Genomic DNA, 22,545 nt, shown 5'->3' with positions numbered 1-22,545 from the left:
TAATGTGCTTCACACTCCAATCCAGTAGGTGGCAGGAGTTCATTATTTAGATTTGGTCTGCCAACCGCCAAAATAATAAGAAGAAGACGGAGGAAATGGAAAAAAAGAGGAAAGAAAAAATACCGTTAGAATATCCGTTTTTAGAGGCTTGAGAGGTCTTTTTTGTGGTAATGTTACTTTATAATTGAAATCAAAAAGATTATAGATTATTTTCTAGAAATATATAATTAGTAAATAGTGGTTTGGTTTTCTGAACCTTGTTATAGATTTGTCGCTACGTTATCTCGGGTGTGGTTCAGAATCAAACATAAAAACAAATATTTAAATCATCCAAAATCTCATTTTGCTTGAATCTTCGACATTATGAAGAGGACTTCAATCTTCATTTTGATTTTACTGCTAATGTGGAGTAAGTGTGACATTTCTGTTTATTATTGAAACTTTCGGTTTCGCATTGCAATATCATAACGTTAAATATTTGCTATTGTGTGCTATTGTTTTGTGTTTTCCTAAGTTTATTATCTCGTTTAGAGTTGTGATCAAATTTATTCAAGTGAATTTAAACTCGCATAAGGGACCCTGTAACGTTAATCTGTTTCTGGGTGTTTTGGTGAGTTTAGATCTCCTTGTTTGCCTATAACAGCATTCCCATACTGCTAGATATGTTTGCATAACACTTTGAATTTTGCTCATTATACATTTACTAACATAAAATAAAATATGTATGTATATATTATTATTTATTAACCCCCCCCCCCCAAATTTAGTTACATCACAATTGTATTTTTTTGTTTACAATTTGTATTGTTGTACAATTTTTGTCAAAAATGTTTTTACAATTTTACAGTTGTATTTAAAGAAAATTTATGTTGAATAAACTGTATAAACTAATACAGTTGAATATACTAAAGTGTATGTATGCAGTTATGTTTGGCTTTTGACACATTTAAAAATATGTGGCTAAGAAATAGCTATTAACTTTTTTTTTTTTTTTTTTTTTTTATGGGGCAAGTGAAAATTTTGGCAGGCCAAGTTAAAATCTGAACAAAAAGATTCTTAGTGTTGAACCCTGTAAACACAGCTAATTAAATTTGTTAAACTAAATCATCAAAACTATATTTGTTATCTATATCTGGTGTTTTATTATCAATACAACAAAAAATATGTGCACAACCAACATAATCTCACAGCAATTCGTAACTTTTTGATTTAGTGGCTAATTTGTATGAATTCGTACAATCTAATTCGTACAATTTAGTATGATTTGCTCATCACCCAATGACGGTTGGGGTTAGGGGTGGGGTTAGGTGCCACGCCTCCTTTTTAAAATCGTACATTTTGGTACGACTGAAGTAGCCACTAAACTGACAAAACGTTACGTTTCCTCGTGAGATCAGGCTGGCACAAATGCTAATAGCCTCTGTGCCTCTTATAAACTCGTGACATTAAGCTGTCATGCTGATGGTAAAATTTTTTCATTTGACCAAAATTGCAATAATTCCATTTTGTTCAATAAAAACGCAGTGTTGCTGCAATTTATTAATACAATTTATTAAACATGATGAATTAAAGTGCGGTTAATAGTAGGGCTGCACAATTCTGGCTAAAATGATGAATCACAATTTGTTTTTGCTTAAAATCAAATCACGTTTTTCTCACGATTCTGTCGATGTAAAATAAAGGTTAATATGGTTAATCTATAATTATTGTTATTTCCCAAACGTGTTAAGGCAACAATATTATTAGGCCTCTGTGTAGGTCTACTGTTGGTTAAAATGCTAAATTTTGTATAGACTTGGAATGGTGGACTTTAACAGACTTTAAATATGTCCTGGTCATTAATGCACAGTAAAGTGATGTCATCTGAATACAACTATTCATAATTTGAAAGTTGAATTATTATGTTTGAGATGTATGCTTGCAATCTGTGATTATTAGACCACTTTTTCCACTAAAATAAAATGAGACATTTGTCATTATCAGATTCCATCTTGCATTATATTCAACATTATATAGGCTAGAGTAGTTATACTCGCACTGTTACACATTTATTCTCATGCACAACACTTAAATGACAAAAAACATATCAAACAAAAAAACATCAAATGCTTGTCGTAATTATAACTCTAAAGTGCAATATGATTATTTAAATGAGGTGCACATTTCACTTATATGGTGGCTCTGAGCTGTCAAAACACCTTTCAAATACTTTCTCAGATGCAGAAAAAAAGGAGCCTGATTCAAATTTTTTTATGACTGACGAAAGTTTTTGGAGGCAGTGTGGCAATATGATTAATTTAAAAAACCAGCCATGTGAAAAAAACGTGCCGAACTTAGTTTGAACACGAGCAGAGGTGAGCAGCTGTGGCAGAGAAAATGAAAGTACCCGCCCCCATGACGTCATTTAATGGACCTAGTTGAAAACCAGACAGGTCAGGCAGCACGAGAGTGGTGCAAAGCGCATCGATATTAAAGGGGGGAAAAAGAAAAATAGATTAAATATATAATTTTATATTAGACACACATCTGGTGCTTGTTTTTGCTCCTGCTATGCGTCCACAACTTCACGCATTGGGTTAAATTAGGCTTTACAGTTTCCATGTTCAATCCTTTACTTCCACTGTATCTTTTTAAGAAACAGGCAGCAGCTTTACAACCTGTCATTTAATCAGAAGAAGACAGTCAAAGCCGAGCTGACAGCCAATCTTTCCTAGGCTTAGCAAAACTTGCAAAACAATACCTCTTTATTCCTGCAACTGCAATATTTACACAAGTATTTTTTATTCAAATCTTCTGCAGTGATATTTGACTCGTGAATTTGTTTTACATTTATTTACACCTTGTTGACCAATTTATGGCATGGCTATTAAAAATACAATATTCCTTAACCAGATGGTTTTTCAAGTTACTTACAAAGAGAATGTTACTTCAGTCATGTTGTTGCAATGTTTTAAGTTGACTAGTTACACAATAATAAAAAAAATCGAAATCGTGAATCGGTCAAACTTCATAAAAAATCTAGATTTTTTTTTTTCGCCCAGGCCTAGTTCACAGTGTCTCCTTGTAGTTGCTCCATCTTTGAGGAGATTTTAGCCGAATCCAGCACTGAACTGGGAGAGATTCTGGAAGCAGTTTTTTGTCAAATCATGCTTGCTATGTATTTTAAAATTCTCTGGAATGTAATTAATATTGAACTTTCTCTGGAAGGTAATTAATATTAAACTGTAAGCAGTTCTGTGTTTGGGTTGTGTCATTTGGAAGCCCAAATACAGAAACAGAGAAGCTCTGTGAAAACAGCAGGATGGCATTTCTCCCTCTGCTGTAACGCTACAGCGCCTCTGGCCACGGCCCTTAGCTGCGCAATGTGGATGCACAATAAACTAACTTTTGTGATCTCACAGGGGGCGGAAGTATTTTTTGTAGTCCCCAAAATTCTTTCATTGTAGGCTTTTCTAAGCTAACTCTGTAAACATCAAGGTCTCCCTTTGCATTATACTTTGAGCATTTTACATTCAGAGATGCTGTTTATGTTCACACAGCTACATTACACATCAACTAAAGTTTAAAATATAATATCGTAGTGGACCCCCCCTTTAAAGACATGCTAAATGGGGACAATTCCGCATGTTAGCATATTGTTTCATGTGCATGAAATCATTAGATTTCTTGAAGATTGTGTCACACTGAAAAGTAATGATTCTGAAAATTCAGATTTGACATTACAGGAATAGTTAGCATTTTTCATATATATTCAAATATAAACATTTTGTTTAACTATTATGAATTGAAAAAGATACCCATAGATTTCAGGTTGTAATTTCTTTTAACTAAATGCAGCCTGGGTGACCAGAATATGAATTTTCTAAAACTTTTAAAAGGGTGTGTATGAAAACTTTATTTATTGTCTTTGTCACTGTATTCTTTATATTGTATTTAAATATCTGTTTCTGCTTTTTGTGCAGGTGTGTTTGCTGCTACTGCAGATGAAGTAAAAGCAGTGACAGTGACGGAGGGAGATTCTGTCACTTTAAATCCTCGTCAGGGTTTAAAGGAGATCGATCTATTACTTTGGAGGTTTGGAGACAAAGGTTCCACCATTGCTCAAATCAATGAAAATAATATCTCATATCCTAACTACACTGAGATATTCAAAGGCAGACTGAAGCTGAATCAGACTGGATCTCTGACCATCAACAACACGAGAGCCAAACATTCTGGACTTTATATTCTACATATCGACCACAGTGGAGGAAAATTAGTAATGAACTTCGTTGTTACTGTCAATGGTGAGGAAACATTTTTTTGCAAACTATTTAAGGGCTACTATTTTGCTCCTTTTACAAGATATGAAATATGTATTTTGTGTCTCCAGAATGTTTCTGTGAAGTTTCAGGAAAAAATAGCCATCAGATCTTTTGGTCAGAGGGAACTATAGCTGTTTTGCACCTGTACCTGTGCTTATTAAAGAAAATTAATACAAATACACTATTATTAATAAATTAAATTCGGTGAAAAAAAGAATAAAACAAATATGAGAACAAAACAAAAATCCTTTACTTTATCCTCCGCTGAGAATAAAGGATGTATGAATTCAGTATAAAGAAGTCAGTTAAGCACGCTGCAGGTTTGTATGCTCCAGCCTTTTATACAGTATTCATTCATAAATGTTATTGCTGATATACTTTTTGTATTACTAGATCAGGAAAGCTTGTAGTATATCTCTAAACATGTAAATCCACATTTTAGCAGTTCATCAGGGTTGTCCACCAAAGTCATATTTTTTAGTTGGCCTTCTTTATCTTCTTTTCGGAGGTAATGTTTCCATACCTCCTCCAGGCTGCTATTAGCAATTGATTAGAACTGTTATCTGGACCGTATCCTCCTTTAGTGCCAGCAGATGGCTGACCCACTTTAGTAAACCATCTTTGATATTTTGAAATTCTCTGTCAGATTTGCCTCTCTCGACTCTTACACTTCGTCTCATCTCTAACAGCTCTTTTTGTAAGCATCGAAACATCCGAATATGTAAATTAAGTTTTTTGTCTTTTACAATTAATGTCATTAAACCAACCAAACACCACAAACTTCACTTTTATGTTTATCAAACTGTCATTAGTCTTGTAGGGGATATTATCACCGTATCTTGCTCCTGATATTGATATATCACAATATTGTCAACTTTGCAATAAATATATCGATTTATCACAAGAAAACCCATCACCATTTGTAAATGAATGAGAAAAAAATGCATGAAAAAGTAATGATGCATTTCTTTTATTAACAGCACGTTTTATAGAATTGCAACAGTGTAAAACAAGCACACAGCTGTCTTACAAGCTTAAAAATCCTTCTGTGCAGAGAGACATTTGTGACTGAAATGGCACATCTTTAAAATAGTCTTAGCAAAATCTTAATTTTGTGGAATATACATTTAAACACTGTCAAAATAGCAATTTATTACTTTCTAGTTTTCTGTAAACCTAAGACACTTATTCCTGTACGAAGTCTTATAGCTTTGACCGCGGGCACAGGCAAGCGATCTAGCAAAGTGAAAGTGGGTCTGTGAGGGGGAAACTAGTGGGCAATTTAAGAGAGTTGGGATGTCTAAACACAAATATCTCAGTCCAGCTTGATCAGAAGAAGGTATCCATATGACTATGAAGGCTTAGCCCCTTTATTAATCTGGGTTCGCCACAGTGGAATGAACCGGCAACTTATCCAGCATATGTTTTATGCAGCGGATTCCCTTCCAGCCACTACCCATCTCTGGGAAACATCCATACACACTCATTCACACTCATACACTACAGATAATTTTAGCTTCCCCAGTTCACCGGTACTGCATGTCTTTAGACTAGTGGGGGAAACCGGAGCACCTGGAGGAAACCCACGCGAATGCAGGGAGAACATGCAAACTCCACACAGAAATGCCAACTGACCCAGCCAAGGCTCTAACCAGCGACCTTCTTGTTGTGAGGTGACAGCACTACCCACTGCGCCACTGCATCACCCCCTGCTGCAGTCAATGAACTGATTAGTTAATTAAGATTTTTTGTACATTTAGAAAAATATTGATACTTGTCACCAGAGTATTGATAATGTATACCGACTGAAAATATCACAAAATGATTTGAAATGATTTTTGGGGCAGGATCAAAATAGGTGACGTAGTGCAAAACTGCAAGTGGAGTGATGGCGTGTCGGTTTCTCATTATTCATAGCTGAGTTTTCTTATCCTATGAAAAGAGCCGGCTTCTTAATTATTCATGACTGTATTATTTCATTTTGACTGCTAAGTGCTTGTTTATACTTCGCTCGCCACTCCCAAACGATCACTTTTTGACACAAACTGAATATTATTTACAACTTTACCTGTTACTCAATATGCAGGTTCTGTTCACTACAGTAGACGCGCACATGCCCTCTCTGTGATAACAGCTTACGATCAGCAGCTCACGTCACTTGTGATTTCAAAACATCATTATATGAAGACAAAAATGACATTTTTAGGTGAATTATACCCTATAAATACAGTATGTGACTCTTTCAACATCATTTGTAGGTGTCCATGTCGCTGAGCAACGTATGTGAAACAATGAAAAGACTCGTGCAGCCACCTTTTCTTCTCTCCTGAACTTATGATTGACAGAATCGTAGAAATGCTGGATTAAGATTGTCTAGGGGGTCGAATCGAGATTGCGAAAAAAGACTTGTGTTTGTCACTCCAATATGACAGTGGACACACTAAATCTACACAGTTCTGTCCAAACAGCTTTTTGCGCAATAGGAGTCCTTTGAATGATTTCAGGTTTCTTTTTTAATCAATCTTTCTAAATAATGCTTTAACAGTTCATGTTTCCTTGAGCGTGGAAGAGACTTGCATACAACTCTGAATTGTATAATTATTATATTTTTTTTAATTTTCGTATATCTCAGTTTCTCTGGACTTATGATTAATTTATAGTTAGGTGTTTGAGTAAAACAGTTTTTATTTTGCTCTCCAGACTTTATTTCTGAACTTAAAATGAAAATCTTGTCAAAGCATGATATGACACTTGACCAAAAAAAAGCAATTGTTCCAGAAATGTTTATATTCTTTTATTTTTAGACAACACTTTTATGGAAAGCAAAATGTTATGTAAATGAAAACATTTTCTGCAAAGATAGTATTCTAAATGACAATATTTTATTAGAAATTTATCAGAACTTTATGAAATAAAACAAATATTTACATTTAACTTAAACACATACCTGACATACTGAAAAACGTAATTTTTAGAATTTTTCTTTCTCCATAGCTGTTTATGTTAATATATTTTCCCTTATTTACAGTTAACTTTAAAATAAAATTAAGCAGTTTTAACAATTTATTATTAAGTAACTAATTTTAGAAAACCAGTTCAACAAATGTTTTTTTCTTGCTTAAGGACATCACTTGTTAGTTAGCCCAAAATTGACTCTAAACTAAAAAAAAAAAAAAAAAAAACATTATACATTTGGCTGGCTTTGTGTCCAGTTAAAATTAAACATTCTCAATGTTGATTGAATTTAAAAAATAACTCTAAATTTTTAAGTTTTTTTTTTTTTTTTTTTTGTGCAGACGTAGTACAAAACATCTTATGTTATTTGAACAAATATTTTTACTATTGAATAAAAAATATTAATTGATATTTCTGCATTATGTAATAGCCATAAAGTTAAGTCATTGTTGTGTTTTGGTGTTCAGTGTTTCATTTCTGTCTGTTAATGTGTTTCCTGCAGAGCCTTCACCTTTAATTGATGCTCCTGAAGCTGAAATGATGCATGTGTCAGTGAAGGAGGGATATCCTGTCACTCTTCACACTGATGTTCCTCAACTACACGGAGATGAACTGATAGTGTGGAGGTTTGGAGATAAAGAAAAACTCATGGCTATAGATGATAAAGAGATCAAGAGCAAAAAAATATATGATACTGATGAGAGATTCAGACACAGACTGGAGCTGATTGACCTGACCGGATCTCTGATCATCAATAACATGAAATACACAGATGCTGGACTTTACACAGTGAAGATCAGCAGCAACAAACAGATACTATACAAGAAATTTTTTGTCACTGTCAGTGGTAAGTAACTAAAGTGTTAAAATAATTGTTTATAATCCATCTCTAAATAATCAGGATGACCTGGGTCCACGTTTATCAAGCTTCTGGAAGAACTGCTGAAAACCCATAAAATTTGCTCCTGCTTTTAAATTTAAGTTATCAAATTTCTTAAAGGTGACATCAGGGGCCTCATTTATAAAATGCTTCAAATGAATTTTACTCACTTTTATTTGATGATCTTGTTTATTTTATGACTCAATTATGATAATCATGTCATCAATTTGATATCACAGTGCATCACGATGCATTGACAATGTTTTCCATCTGCATTTTTTTTATTTTATTTTATTTCACAAGAATACATTTTTGACTTTTAATACAAGCAGTCAGAAACTCTAATTTTACCTGCTCAAAGAAAACATGCTTCTTGAATGTGTCAGCAAGGAAGATAACAGAAGCATTTAAAGCAAATACACAAAAGTAAATAATATATTTTCCCACTTGCTTTTCAATTGTTGTCGAGCGAGTTCCTAAGCACCTGTAATTGGCCATTGTTGTTCACATGCTCAACAGAAATGACTGTGTTTGACTCTAATGGAAAGTGCTCACTGAGTGGTCACATTGATGTGTTTTCCAGCTAATTTATTTGCAGATTGATCAAATATCAGTTCATAGATAAAGAGGAGAAAACTTGCTCTGCAGACACACTTGTGTCTGGATCTACAAGTAACACTGTAACAGCCGAGATAGGAGAAAAACCATGTCGATTACTATCGCTGCGTTTAGTACCAACGATATGAGAACTCCTCTTAAACTCAAATACTGAAGCCTCATAGGGCACTAGTGCTAAGACAAAATATTGATATGCTGATATATCGTAATCCGAATATTTCCGTCTGAAACTAACAACAAATCACCCCATACGCCTTGCGCCTGGTGTATAATAGGGCCCCTTATGTCTCTTTAGGGTGGAGTTGAATAAATTTGCAATCCGCAAATCCTACAATTCACATTCTGACAAGTTAGTGGCTCATGCAGTCATTGCGTAGTAATGCATAGTAAGCTATCTGTGTTTCTCATTTTCATAATAAAAGTCTCACATACATAGTAAGTTAAATATAAAATTAAATAAACTTCGAAATAACTAAGGGAAGAAAATTATCATTATTGTCTCACTAGTCTGTTTTGTGTTCTGATTGGGCTGTTATTCACGAAGGTTTTACGCTTGTAGAATTAACATGAGAACGAGGAAACGGTAGTGTCTGAGGCTCACAATATGTCCTATGTATGCAGTATGTCTTTTTATTTGAGTATGCCTGGGTATATCTAGATTTTCTTTATAGGGCACCTTATTATAGGACAACAAATATAACAGGACTTGGAAGTAAACTGTTTTGCCGTATTATCTTTTAATAATGTCAAATTGAAAATAACTAATAATAGTTAACTCAATGATTTTTCTTAATCCTGTTTGACTTGTCTTTCATTGTTATTCTGTCTGTTGCTGCATGTCTGTGCTGTTTGCACCTTCACTCTAGAATCACGGCTGCTCCTCTGAAGCACTGATGTTTATAGTGTGATAAATCAGAATGTTTATAATGATTGTCTTTATCATTACAGGTTCAGGTCTATCTTCAGGTGCTGTAGCAGGAATTGTTGTTCTGCTGCTGCTGGTTGCAGTTGCAGCTGTATTGGGTTTTCTTTACTATCGCAACAAGAACTCTAAACTACAGAAACGACTTGGTAAGTATTACAATTGATACAGCAAAAGAAAAACACTGAGCTTTATTTGCGGCTCAGTTGAGTGTTAACCATGTGTTTTGCCATCACTCTTTTTAAGCTCTGCTTATGATTGATTCAGTGTGATGTTGTCTTACCCCTTCATCAGCGACAGTTTTAGTTCACAGTAACTGAGGAGAGAAACTGGAGCCACTTGTGTTTTCAACATTAATTTTTTTAAGGATTATTGGAAATGATTTTACTACAATATTATTCTCTCTGCATTTTCTACATATAAGCTTAAGATTCAAGTTCTTTTCCCTGTTTGTCATGTTGTCACGATGACATCACATACTTTTAACATCTATGCACCAAAGTTTCCTGTATTTTTTTTTCTTGCTGAGCAAAACTCTTCTTTATTGGGTGAATATTTTGGCTACTTTAGCAAAATCCTTTATACCAGAGCTAGACTGTACACTGAAACAGAGTTTACATTATACCGCTGAAGCTTTTAACTTTAATGTGCTGTTTACTTTGACCTTTGTATTTTGACCCTGATGCAACTTAGTGATATTAAATCACAAAAAAAGAAATATATACAGTTGAAGTCAGAATTATTAGCCCGCCTTTAATTTTTTTTTTCTTTTTTAAATATTTCCCACATGATGTTTAACAGAGCAAAGAAATTTTCAAAGTATGTCTGATAATGTTTTCTTCTAGAGTTTCGACTATAATAAAAGCAGTTTTTTTGAGGACAAAATTATTAGCCACTTTAAGCTTTTTTTTTTTTTCAATAGTCCACATAATAAACAATCGTTATACAATAACTTGCCTAATTACCCTAACCTGCCTAGTTCACCTTATTAATCTAGTGAAGCCTGTAATAGAAGTGTCTTGAAAAATATCTAGTCAAATATTATGTACTGTCATCATGGCATAGATAAAATAAATCAGTTATTAGAAATGAGTTATTAAAACTATTATGTTAAGAAATGTGTTGAAAAAAGTCTGCTCTCAGTTAAACAGAAATTGAGGAAAAAAATAAACAGGGGAGCGAATAATTCAGGGGGGCTAATAAATCTGACTTCAAGTGTGCGCGCGCGTATGTGTGTATACAGTATATATAACAGTATGTCACAAAAGTAAGTACACCCCTCCTACTTCTGCAAATATTTATTTATAACTTTTCATAGGACAACTATGGAACCAGATTAGTCTCAAAAGAAATTCACACAAAAGACACGATGTACACATGCGTAGCCAAATTCACATGTATAAAATCACATGTTCGATCACGGGTTTAGGCGCATGGTAACCCAATGTGCTGACCACTGGACCACAATGGCGCTGCAATACTGGAGTAGCCGGAATGATACTTATGATTACCCTGCAGGATACATGTTGCTCATGGGGGTGCAAGACAATAAATAAGAAAAGTGGAGCTGCGGCAAAATAATGGATAAAAAGAGTGAGGATATGGTCAAATAAATAAATAAATTTTAAAAAAGTGCGACTGCTGCTTTCTCCGTTCGCCATGCTGGAGAGGAACAGTCTGCACAAAAGAAGCGCAGAGTTGGTTTCATTGAATACAGCTCTCATCTGATTGGCTGAAAGGTACGAGCAGTCCTGACTCTGGCAGGAAAGTCTCTAAAATACACACGCGTATCCAGGGGGAGTCGTACGTGAAAGAGGATTTGCACATTCTCATTCAGGATGAACTCGCCAGTTTTAAACATTCAAAACATTTTGTACACTCGTAAACATTTGCAAATGGTGTTTTGCATTTGTGAAACGTATTTTATGAAAATGTATTTTTATTTTGTACACGTGAAATTTTTTTGTGAATATAAATAAATACTTAACGCACGTGAATTTGGTTTTATGCACGTGAATTTGGCTAAGCATATGTACATCGTGTCTTTTGCGTGAATTTCTTTTGAGACTAATCTGGTTCCATAGACAACACTGTAGAAATGACTCTTTGACACAATGAATAGTAGTCAGTGTAAAGTGTGTATAGCACTGTAAATTTATTGTTCTCTCAAAATAACTACAAATACAGCCAATAATAGCTGAACCCCTGGCAACAAAAGTGAGTACACCCCTAAGTGAAAATGTGAAATGTCAATATTTTGTGTGGCCATCATCATTTTCCAGCATGGTTTTAATTCTGTTGGGCATGGAGTTGACCAGAGCTTCACAGGTTGCCATTGAAATTCTGGACATCAGGTGGTGGACATTTTGGCACCTTGTGCTCCTCCACCTTCCTTTTCAGAATGCCCCAGAGGTGTTCTATGGGGTTTATGTCTGGAGACATGCTTGGTCAGTCCATCACCTTTACCCTCAGCCTCTTTAGCAAGCCAGTGGTCATCCTGGAGGTGTGTTTGGGGTCATTATCATACTGGAACACTGCTCTGCAGTCCAGTTTCCTGAGAGAACTGCTTCAGTATGTCACAGTACTTGTTAGAATTTATGTTTCCCTCAATGAAATGTTGCTCCCTAATGTCAGCAGCACTCATGCAGCCCCATATCATGACACTCCCACCATCATGTTTAATGGTAGGCAAGACACACTTGTCTTTGTACTCCTCACCTGTTTGCTGCCACACAGACTTGACACCATCTGAACCAAATGGGTTTATCTTGGTCTTAGACCACATGACATGGTTCTTGTAATCCTGGTCCTTAGTTTGCATGCCTGCAGCAAATTGTTTGCGAGCTTTCTTGCATCGTCTTTAGAAGAGGTTTCTTTCTAGGACCACAATCATGCAGACTAATTTGATGCAGTGTGCGGCGTACGATCTGAGCACTGACAGGCTGACCTCCCATATTTTCAATCTCCGCAGCAATGCTGGAAGAACTCATCCGTCTGTTTTTTAAAGACAATCTTTAGATGTGTTGCTGAGAACGTGCTCTCAGCTTCTTTGGCTAACCATGGCGAGGCCTGTTCTGGGAAGAACCTGTCCTCTTAAAGCACTGAATGGTCTGGGCCTGAGTAGTCTGAGTGTTGGCTCTCGTCTTATGGCCTAGGCCAGGGGTCGGCAACCCAAAATGTTGAAAGAGCCATATTGGACCAAAAAAAACAAAAACAAATATGTCTGGAGCCGCAAAAAATTAAAAGTCTTATAATGATGGCAACACATGCTGTATGTATTTATATTAGCTATATTAGCCTACTATAAAAATGACTTCGTTGGGTACAAATACATACTGAGCCTTCATGATTAAATGTTCATTTCCCTGCAGTGCATCCTGTAGAGAATGACGCGCCACGTGACTACTCTGTTGTACGATGCCGTCTCAAGTTTAACTTAATTACAGTATATTAATGAATTATGTTTAATGTTCAAGTTTAACTTCATTACAATATTAATGAATTGTTTAATGATCAAGTTTAACTTCATTACAATGTTAATGCATTATGTTTAATTATCAAGTTTAACTTCATTACAATATTAATGAATTATGTTTAATTATCAAGTTTAACTTCATTACAATATTAATGAATTATGTTTAATGATCAAGTTTAACTTCATTACAATATTAATGAATTATGTTTAATGATCAACTTTAACTTCATTACAATATTAATGAATTATGTTTAATGATCAAGTTTAACTTCATTACAATATTAATGAATTATGTTTAATGATCAAGTTTAACTTCATTACAATATTAATGAATTGTTTAATGATCAACTTTAACTTCATTACAATATTAATGAATTATGTTTAATGATCAACTTTAACTTCATTACAATATTAATGAATTATGTTTAATGTTCAAGTTTAACTTCATTACAATATTAATGAATTGTTTAATGATCAAGTTTAACTTCATTACAATATTAATGAATTATGTTTAATGATCAAGTTTAACTTCATTACAATATTAATGAATTATGTTTAATGTTCAAGTTTAACTTCATTACAATATTAATGAATTATGTTTAATGATCAAGTTTAACTTCATTACAATATTAATGAATTATGTTTAATGTTCAAGTTTAACTTCATTACAATATTAATGAATTATGTTTAATGATCAAGTTTAACTTCATTACAATATTAATGAATTGTTTAATGATCAAGTTTAACTTCATTACAATATTAATGAATTATGTTTAATGATCAACTTTAACTTCATTACAATATTAATGAATTATGTTTAATTATCAAGTTTAACTTCATTACAATATTAATAAATTATGTTTAATGATCAAGTTTAACTTCATTACAATATTATTGCATTATGTTTAATGATCAAGTTTAACTTCATTACAATATTATTGCATTATGTTTTGCTTTGATGAAATTAAAGAAATGCAATAAAGAAATCAGATTTTTTTTAAATGTTTTTTTATTTTATTTTGAGGATTCCAAAAAACAACATTAAAATTAACGTGCACAACATGCCCCTTATCTGGGCAGCAGTGCAATAAAACGCAGTCTGCCATATCCATTTCAAGATCAGCTCGAGTCATTCCTGGGAATGTGCTTAATAGGGTTGTAACGGTATGATTTTTTTACGGTATGATAATCGTCTAAAACAATACCACGGTTTGACGGTTTCGCGGTATACGGTATGTTATAAATGTTACAAAATAATAGAACAGTGAAGCAAATTTGACTTTTTCCAAATAATATATTTTCAGCTACTATAAACAACACCACTTACAATGAACAAATAAAAAAATAAGAAAATAATAAATAATGTGTCAAAGTCCAAATAAAGTCCAAATAAACATGGTGCAAATCCTCAGTAAAAAAATAGATATAAATATTTACTATACTATAAATAGTTACATAACGAAACTAGATTCAATATGGAACATCCTTAGCAGCAGCAGTTCGTCTTTGCTGTGTCACTGTTTTGTCATGTTTCTGTGCTGCTGTGCATGCAAAAGTACTTAGTATGAGAATTATTTCATACAAAACTTTTTTTTTTGCGTTTAATTTAGCCGCGCATAAATATATGCCTATCTCTCATTCCGTGTTGTTCAAAAAGCTCATTGTTAGTCCACAAACAAAAGCGAAACCTATGCTTATTGGTTGTGATATAGCGAGTTTGAACCAATCTGGGAATGGAGGAGGGATAATGCATCAATGTATCATGTCTGGTTTGTCCGGAGACACAGTGACGAGCGTTTCTTTGTCAAATCAGCGTTGTCAAATTTTGATGACGTAACCGCACTGATTCCGGAGCCTCTGAAAGTCCGCGAATGTTATGTGATACAGCACTGGAAAGCTGAGATTCTCTTCTTTATGCCAATCTTTGAACTGTATGAATCAGATTAGCGGATCAAAAGTTATTAAACATTTAAGAGCAACACTTATTTTTAGCCGCGGGCGGCTGTCTCGGTCTTTAAGGGTTAAAACCGTTGATATGCAATTGTTCATGGTATGATAATCGTGCACGTTCAAATCGTGGTAGACCGTCATACCGGTATATTGTTACAACCCTAGTGCTTAACAAGGAAGGGTCAATCTCCAGGGGTGTGTGTCAAGGAAAGACAGTCTCGTTTTTTCCTTTCGCAACTCGCAAAATCTGCTCTCAAATGCAGTTTGCATATCAACGATCGCACCTTGTAAATAATCACCGTTGAGTGAGTGATCGGGATGGGCTTCTTAGAATTCTCTCAGGGAGGAAAAATGAGAAAGCGTGCCCCGCTGTACATCTTTGGCAAAGACAGCTTGCGCTCCATGGCGCATCACACAGCCGCCGGTTTGTTTACAACAGCTACCTGCCTGGCATCCCGCCCTGCTGATAGAAACGTGTGTCGCAGGCTATGACGCAAATCTTCGTTGACAGAAATGTTGAAATTAAATATTCTACACACTTTTACAGCATTGGAAAACGTTAAGATTGTTTGTCCTCCTATAGAAACCATATTAAAACAAAAATATATTTACCTCCCTCATCGTTTTCCATTTTCAAACATTTTTTGAAAAAGTTCCAGGGAGCCACTAGGGCAGCGCTAAAGAGCCGCATGCGGCTCTAGAGCCGCGGGTTGCCGACCCCTGGCCTAGGCCATCTTTATGTAAGGCAACAATTTGTTTTTCAGGTCTTCTGAGAGTTGTTTGCCATGAGGTGCAATGTTGAACTTTCAGTGGCCTGGTTGAGAGAGTGGAAAAGCTTTCATTCCAAATTTAACTCACCTGCTATCTGTGGATACCTAAGAAAGTGTAACACTTATGAATTACATGACACAGGGAAAGAAAAGTGACTAATTGTGTTCAGTTTTGACATTTTCACTTAGGGATGTACTCACTTTTGTTGCCAGGGTTTCAGCTATTATTGGCTGTATTTGTAGTTATTTTGAGAGGACAATAAATTTACACTGCTATACACCTATACACTGACTACTTTTAAATACTATATAAATATTTGCAAAAATGGGATGGGGTGTACTTACTTTTGTGACATACTGTATGTATATATTTATGTGTGTGTGTGTTTGTGTTTGCGTTTGTGTGTGTGTGTGAGAGAGAGAGAGAGAGAGAGAGAGAGAGAGAGAGAGAGAGAGAGAGAGAGAGAGAGAGAAAGCCCCAGCAACCTAGCACATAAACACAAAGACAAGACACAACATTGCTACAGGGGGTGTGGATATAGTCAGATGAGGGTGGGCAGCCATCTGGTCCTGCAGCCATAGGGCGCTGGTCGCAGACCCGCCTACCCCCTCCAGTAGGTAAAAGCCCACGAAGGGATAGATAGATAGATAGATAGATAGATAGATAGATAGATAGATAGATAGATAGATAGATAGATAGATAGATAGATAGATAGATAGATAGATAGATAGATAGATAGATAGATATGGCAGCATGTAAAAATATTGTAAATATCTAAATATTGTTTCACAACTCTAAAATTCTAAAATATTGTATGGTGGCACGGTGGCTCAGTGGTTAGCGCTGTCACCACACAGCAAAAAGGTTGTTGATTTGAGTCTTGGGTGGGTCAGTTGGAGTTTGCATGTTCTCCCCCTATTGGCGTGGGTTTCCTCCGGGTGCTCCAGTTTCCCCAGTCCAAACACATGGGCTGTAGGGGAACTAAATTGGCTGTGGTGTATGAGTGTGTGTGTAAATGCAAGTCTGTGTGGGTGTTTCCCAGTACTAGGTTGCGGGTGGACAGGCATCCGCTGTGTAAAACATATGCTGGAATAGTTGGCGGTTCATTCTGCTGTGGCGACCCCTGAAGGGACTAAGCCGACGGAAAATGAATGAACACTTGACTATATGTAGATGCATAGTATATTATATAAAGAAAATGGTTATAATGATTTAATATGAAGTTGTGACCTAAATTATGTGGATCTTGAATTAAATAATTCATGTATAGTTCATTACAAATTTATAGAAACCTATTTTATTCCCTTCTATATTGTCTCAGACTTTGATTTATATAATTCATTTATCTAATTTTGTTTCTGTTGTATTATAACATTGGTAACTATTATATGATATTGATATATAATATTGATAACGTTCCAGTGAAATTTCTTGAAATTCTTTGCCAAATCTTTTTGGCCATTGATCTTCATCCTTTCTCAACAACATCAAATACAAATGTTTTATTTTGTAATGTTTCTTTTTCTTCAACTGATGATATCATTGTGTTGCTGGAGCAGTTTTTGTAATGCTCTTCATTTAGGTGAGGTTTTTTAGCTCATTATAATATTATTGTGACACCAGTGTTCACTGCTAAAGTTACTGGGGTAATAATCTCCTGAAGTCTGTTTGCTGTTCACATATTCAGCAGTGACCCCTGTCTAGTGTTCACTGTAATAAGCTGCATTATGTAGGTCATGTTTACTTTTCTTTGAACTCACTCAATAACTCATTAACAGCTTTTAAAAGATACACTGTGTGTTTGCCTTTTAAATTTCTATGAATATTAAAATCTTCAGGTCATATGATTTGAGACTGGATTTTCTCAAGACCATTTCAGCAGAATGTTTGTGATTTTATTGCAAATATATTATTAAATATTTATAAAGCCATAACCGTTTATTAATGAAAAATATTTATCCAAAATTCATTATCAAAAATGTAAGTTTCTGTTTTTTCTGTAGGTTTTATTCAGAACATTTTTTTAGGTTTTAAGAAGGAAGCAGCAGTATAATTACAAACATTCAAACAAAAAAATCAAAACTTTGACCATTGTAAATGTTTTCATACTTTTCTGTAAAGCTGTATTAAGCCACACTTATTAAACTCTATACAGGTTTAGAAGAACTTGAAGACTAATTTAGTAATATGATGTACATTAATATTCAATTCCATTCAAACTTTTATTTATAAAGCATTTTACAACTACCAAAGTGTGCTGTACTATAAATAAACCCCATAAAAGACAACACTTCACTCATAAACGCATATTTAAAACAAAAGCATAAGAGTAACACATGTATAAACACTATTAAACTAATATCAGTATGACACATTAATGTTTATTACTATGTTCATAATTAGTTTTAGTTATTCTTTGTTATTTATTTCACCTCGTATGTCCTGTAGATAAAATAATATTCTCAATAACATTTTTTACTTTTCGTCAGTTATGTGGAATAAACCGCTTTCTAGCCATGTGCTGTGTTCAATCTTTTCTACTAAGTTTTGTTTATTGTTTACTTACATTATGATGGCTTATTATTGTCAACTGTTACAGATAGTCAATAATCATCTACAACATGAAGATTAACATGTGAAGTTTACCTGTGCAGTTTTCACATGTTCAATGAAGCTTTACTCGTTATAATTCAGTCTCTCTTTTTGTGTGCTGTAGATGGCGTTTATCAAACAGCATCAGGAGGGGATGTCACTATAAAGCCTGAAACTAAACTACATCCAGGTGATGAGATACAGTGGTGGTTTTGGAATGAACTCTCCCCGATAGCTGGATTCAAAGATGGAAAGATCTTTACATCCAATAATCCTAAATGGAAAGGCAGAGACAGACTGAAGCTGGACAAGAAGACTGGATCTCTGACCATAAACAACATCGGTCGTAAACTCACTGGAAAATATACATTAGAGATCATCAGGGGCAGTGGAGAAAACATAAGAAGGACATTCACTGTTCTTATTACAGGTGACTTTTCATTCAGTACAATGATTGTCACAGTTCTTACTCCATGTGTTTTTCTTTTTCACTTTTTTTTTTTTTTTAATCATAATTTTTTGGATGTACACTTGCTGTCACTGCAGTGTTTAAAAAATCATTGTTGCCTCCTGCCATATTTATTTATTGGACTGTGAGAGCAGATTTTGATATTTGTATTGTTTATTTCCTCTCATAAAAACTCAAACTGTCTGCTTGATCTAATGCCAACCTTTTCTCTGTTATTTGTTCTTCTGTCACATATTAAGATAATAAGATAGCAGCACAGAAAGGAGCTTCTCAAACTCTGAAGCCTGATACTGAAATACAGAGAGATGATGAGATACAGTGGCTCTTAGGAAATAAAAATGATCTGATTGCTAAAATGACTGGAGTGACCAGAAAGATAACATATCCTGATGAGAGATTCAAAGACAGACTGGAGCTGGACAAGAAGACTGGATCTCTGACCATCAACAACATCACTTTTAAACACACCGGAGTTTTTAAAATGAAGATCAGCAGCTGGAGAAGAAACAAAATACAAGTGTTCATTGTTTATATCCCACGTGAGTTGTTTGTGCTTAATAGTGACCACAGATTTACTCTCATTTAAACTAAAATGTGATAGTTGTTATATAGTGTTAGTGTAATTGTCATTCATTCTGTTTTCTTTGCCTTAGTTAATATTATGATGAATGAAATGCTGATATAAAGCTGTAGATACATTTACTCTGCAGATTAATCTTAAATAGCGTTTATAGGAGAATACTGCTTTTATGTTAACAATGTTTTGTTCTAATATAATAGTTTCAGTATCTCGTATTTACCTCTGTAATTTATTCTTGCTTTTACATCAACAGGATATTTCTGTCTCTTTGTGTGCAGTGATGCTTTACTGACTCTCTTATCATTTCTCTGTTTCTGTGACATGAAGCGGAGGATAAGATATTCACAGAGGGAGATACAGCTGTTTTACAGAGTGGTGTAGAAATACAGATAGAAGATGAAGTAGAATGGAAGTTTGAAGGTTCTAAGTCTCCAATAGCTAAAATTAAAGATGGACAAATAAAGTTTCCATCTGCTGGTCCAGGTGAGAGATTCAAAGAGACACTGGTTCTGGACAAGAAGACTGGATCTCTGATCATCAAGAACGGCAGACCTGCACATTCTGGGCGTTATTGTCTCCAGATCAAGAATAGCACTGGAGCCCCAATCAGAGCATTCAATGTTGTTTTCCATTGTGAGTATCTGTGTAAGCAGTCTTGCTCATACATTGCTTTCTTTACTGCTGGTAATTAAGCAGAAACTGTACAGACTCCAGTTATACTGTAAATCATTTCAGTCTTTGCAAATGTGAGATTAAAGATCTCCGGCTGAACACATAATTCATTTATATTCCAGTCATAATGAAGCGCTGCAGATGCTATTTGCTGCTTGTCTGTATTGTTTAGTTAACAGAGACTGAAGAAATGACCACAGACTTGATGTTCAGATCTTCTCTTATTAATATCCATCTTTGTTTTAGCTCCCGCAGAAAACCAAGAGCCTGCTTTATTGCCTGAAGAACAGAAACTATTACCTAGAGATTTTGAGGATATTGTGTATGCGAATGAGAGGACGAGTCCAGTTTAATGAGAGAAGACACGCCCACCAGTGTCAATCACTGTGACCTCATCAACATGTAAAGCTCCAACTACAAACAAACAATCATCTTTCCGCTTTTCAGAGCTTCTAGAATCCGTCCAGTAAAGTAAGAAACAAATCTGTGTTTGATCAGCCGTTAAACTCGCATGTAAAAATATTTTAGATGAACTCAAAAATGTGCTGATAAAACACTTTCATGTTGTTTTGTGAATGTTACACATCATATGTTACTCTGTTAGCAGTTTGACCCTCAAAGCTTTGTGTGATTTTAGAAAGTGAGCAGCTTTTATAAGACATTTTATCACAGCAGTGTTACTCTAATCATTTTGTGTGATATTTATTAATTATTAATTTTATAATTAAGACCAATATCAGGATAATGTCACTGTTTTGGGGTCTCATGTATGAAACTCACATTTTAGAAACACCTTTGACTATCAGTGCTACATTTAGTTTCAGTATATTTTACACTTTTATTATTGAAGTTAATCAGCTGTAACTTTTATTTACAGTGTTTTACTTTTCATTTGAACTTTAAACTTTGTTTTATTATACTTGTTATGATTTACTGTTATTGAGTCTGTTATTTTACTGTCATTTTATTATGCTTTGATATGTTTTTCCGTGACATATTCTAAAGTGAATCTGCTTCTTTATCTAAATCTGATCTGCATGTCAGATTTAGTATATAAAGAACTTTGTATTTATGCTGAAGCACTTAAATTAGCTTTTAACTAAAGAAGCTCTTGTTCAATTTGAGCACTTACTGATGTGATGTCACACTGTTGTGAATTTGCTTTTGATTTATTAATTATTCTGTTAGTCATTTTTGACCACTGCATGTTCTTAATGAATACATGTCAAATACTTACTAACTGATCATTTGTGTCCCCAAGTTTAGTGGACAAATATTGTTTCAGCTTGTTTTCTAACAACTGTTTTCACACAAAATGCTTGAAAATATATTTTTGAATTCAATTGTTATCCTAGCCAAACATAATAAAGGAAAATTGCGTGAAAATTGTGTTGGATGGTATTGATTTATTGTTTATACAAAACATGTTTTAGAGTAGACTGAATCTGAACAGGAACAACTGAAGAAAAGAAGCTGCTTAACAAAATTAAATAATATTCTCTAGTTCTGTTAAATTTAATACAAACTAATCTGAAGATGAAATGAGACTATAACTTTAGAAGTAAGTCCATTATTCACAAAATATTATGAAATTGAACTAAATTATAATATTTTAATGGTCAGTTGATCTTACAGAAATAACTTACTGACTTACTGCATTTATTTCCTGACGAAAGTTTTTGTTGATGAACTTCATCTTTTTGAGCACCAGATGGCAGCATTTTTTTTCGTATTAAAGGCCTTGGTATTTTTTGTGGATAACACACTTATTGTGATTTAATTATGGTTATTGATCACTTACTTTGGTGAATGTAATACTATTTCAGCAAACAGTTAAAAAAAATCCAATGAAGTGAACTCTCACGTGTGAATATGCAAAACGAGAACAACTTCATTTACAAGCTGATATTTGAGTTTAAGATTAATTAAAATAAACAAAGCAGGATATTTTGTATTTCCCACTCAAAAACAGATGTTACCTGAACTGAACAAAAACGATGGGGGGAAGTCTGAACGCTTTTACACACCTGCACATTCAGTGTATTTAAATGTCTTTATATTTAAATTGGGACTGGTCAGTGGTCATAATGTTTTGGCTCATCAGTGGATCATTTAAAAAGCAGTTAAAGAGCCCATATTATGGGTTTTTGAAAATTCCCCTCCATGTAGTGTGTAACACAGCTCTAAGTGAAGTATCCAGCTAAGGCTTAAATCTGTAAGAATACAGTGTTTAAAACGGTTGATTCATCTATAAAAGAGTCGACTCATAGTGCTTCAAACGAGTCGCCTTGATACCGACTCATTAGGTGTTTCGCCATGACGTACGAACGAAACCAAGTTATTCACGTGCACGCGCA

The 22,545-nt window shown here is 34.3% G+C and overlaps 1 protein-coding gene and 1 long non-coding RNA gene across 4 annotated transcripts; both read left to right on the top strand.

Annotated features, from left to right (window-relative positions):
* The first annotated feature begins 87 nt into the window (after positions 1-87).
* On the top strand, positions 88-21,574 carry sc:d217. Of its 3 annotated transcripts, none has more exons than NM_001423708.1 (8): positions 88-409; positions 3,963-4,286; positions 7,762-8,106; positions 9,706-9,828; positions 18,592-18,897; positions 19,176-19,475; positions 19,844-20,149; positions 20,435-21,568. In NM_001423708.1, exons 1-8 carry the CDS (start codon positions 364-366, stop codon positions 20,539-20,541), a joined length of 1,857 nt encoding a protein of 618 aa, NP_001410637.1. In that variant the 5' UTR covers positions 88-363; the 3' UTR covers positions 20,542-21,568. The 3 variants fall into 3 exon arrangements, 2 of the variants coding, with proteins under 2 accessions (NP_001410637.1, XP_087158286.1); XR_015520990.1 differs by having other exon boundaries at positions 106-409; positions 19,770-20,149; positions 20,435-21,574; XM_087302160.1 differs by having other exon boundaries at positions 106-409; positions 20,000-20,149; positions 20,435-21,574.
* Positions 12,836-15,828, top strand: LOC148679497 (uncharacterized). The gene is made up of 3 exons (XR_015945667.1): positions 12,836-13,196; positions 13,330-14,297; positions 15,270-15,828. It is a non-coding gene; the product is annotated as an uncharacterized LOC148679497 (long non-coding RNA).
* Positions 21,575-22,545: the final 971 nt, after the last annotated feature.

The sequence above is a fragment of the Danio rerio genome, chromosome 22 (genome assembly GCF_052040795.2).
Source record: "Danio rerio strain M-AB ecotype USA chromosome 22, GRCz13ab, whole genome shotgun sequence".
NCBI lineage: Eukaryota > Metazoa > Chordata > Actinopteri > Cypriniformes > Danionidae > Danio > Danio rerio.
Note: the sequence above shows the minus strand (reverse complement) of the source record. Positions and strands in the feature narration are given on the sequence as shown.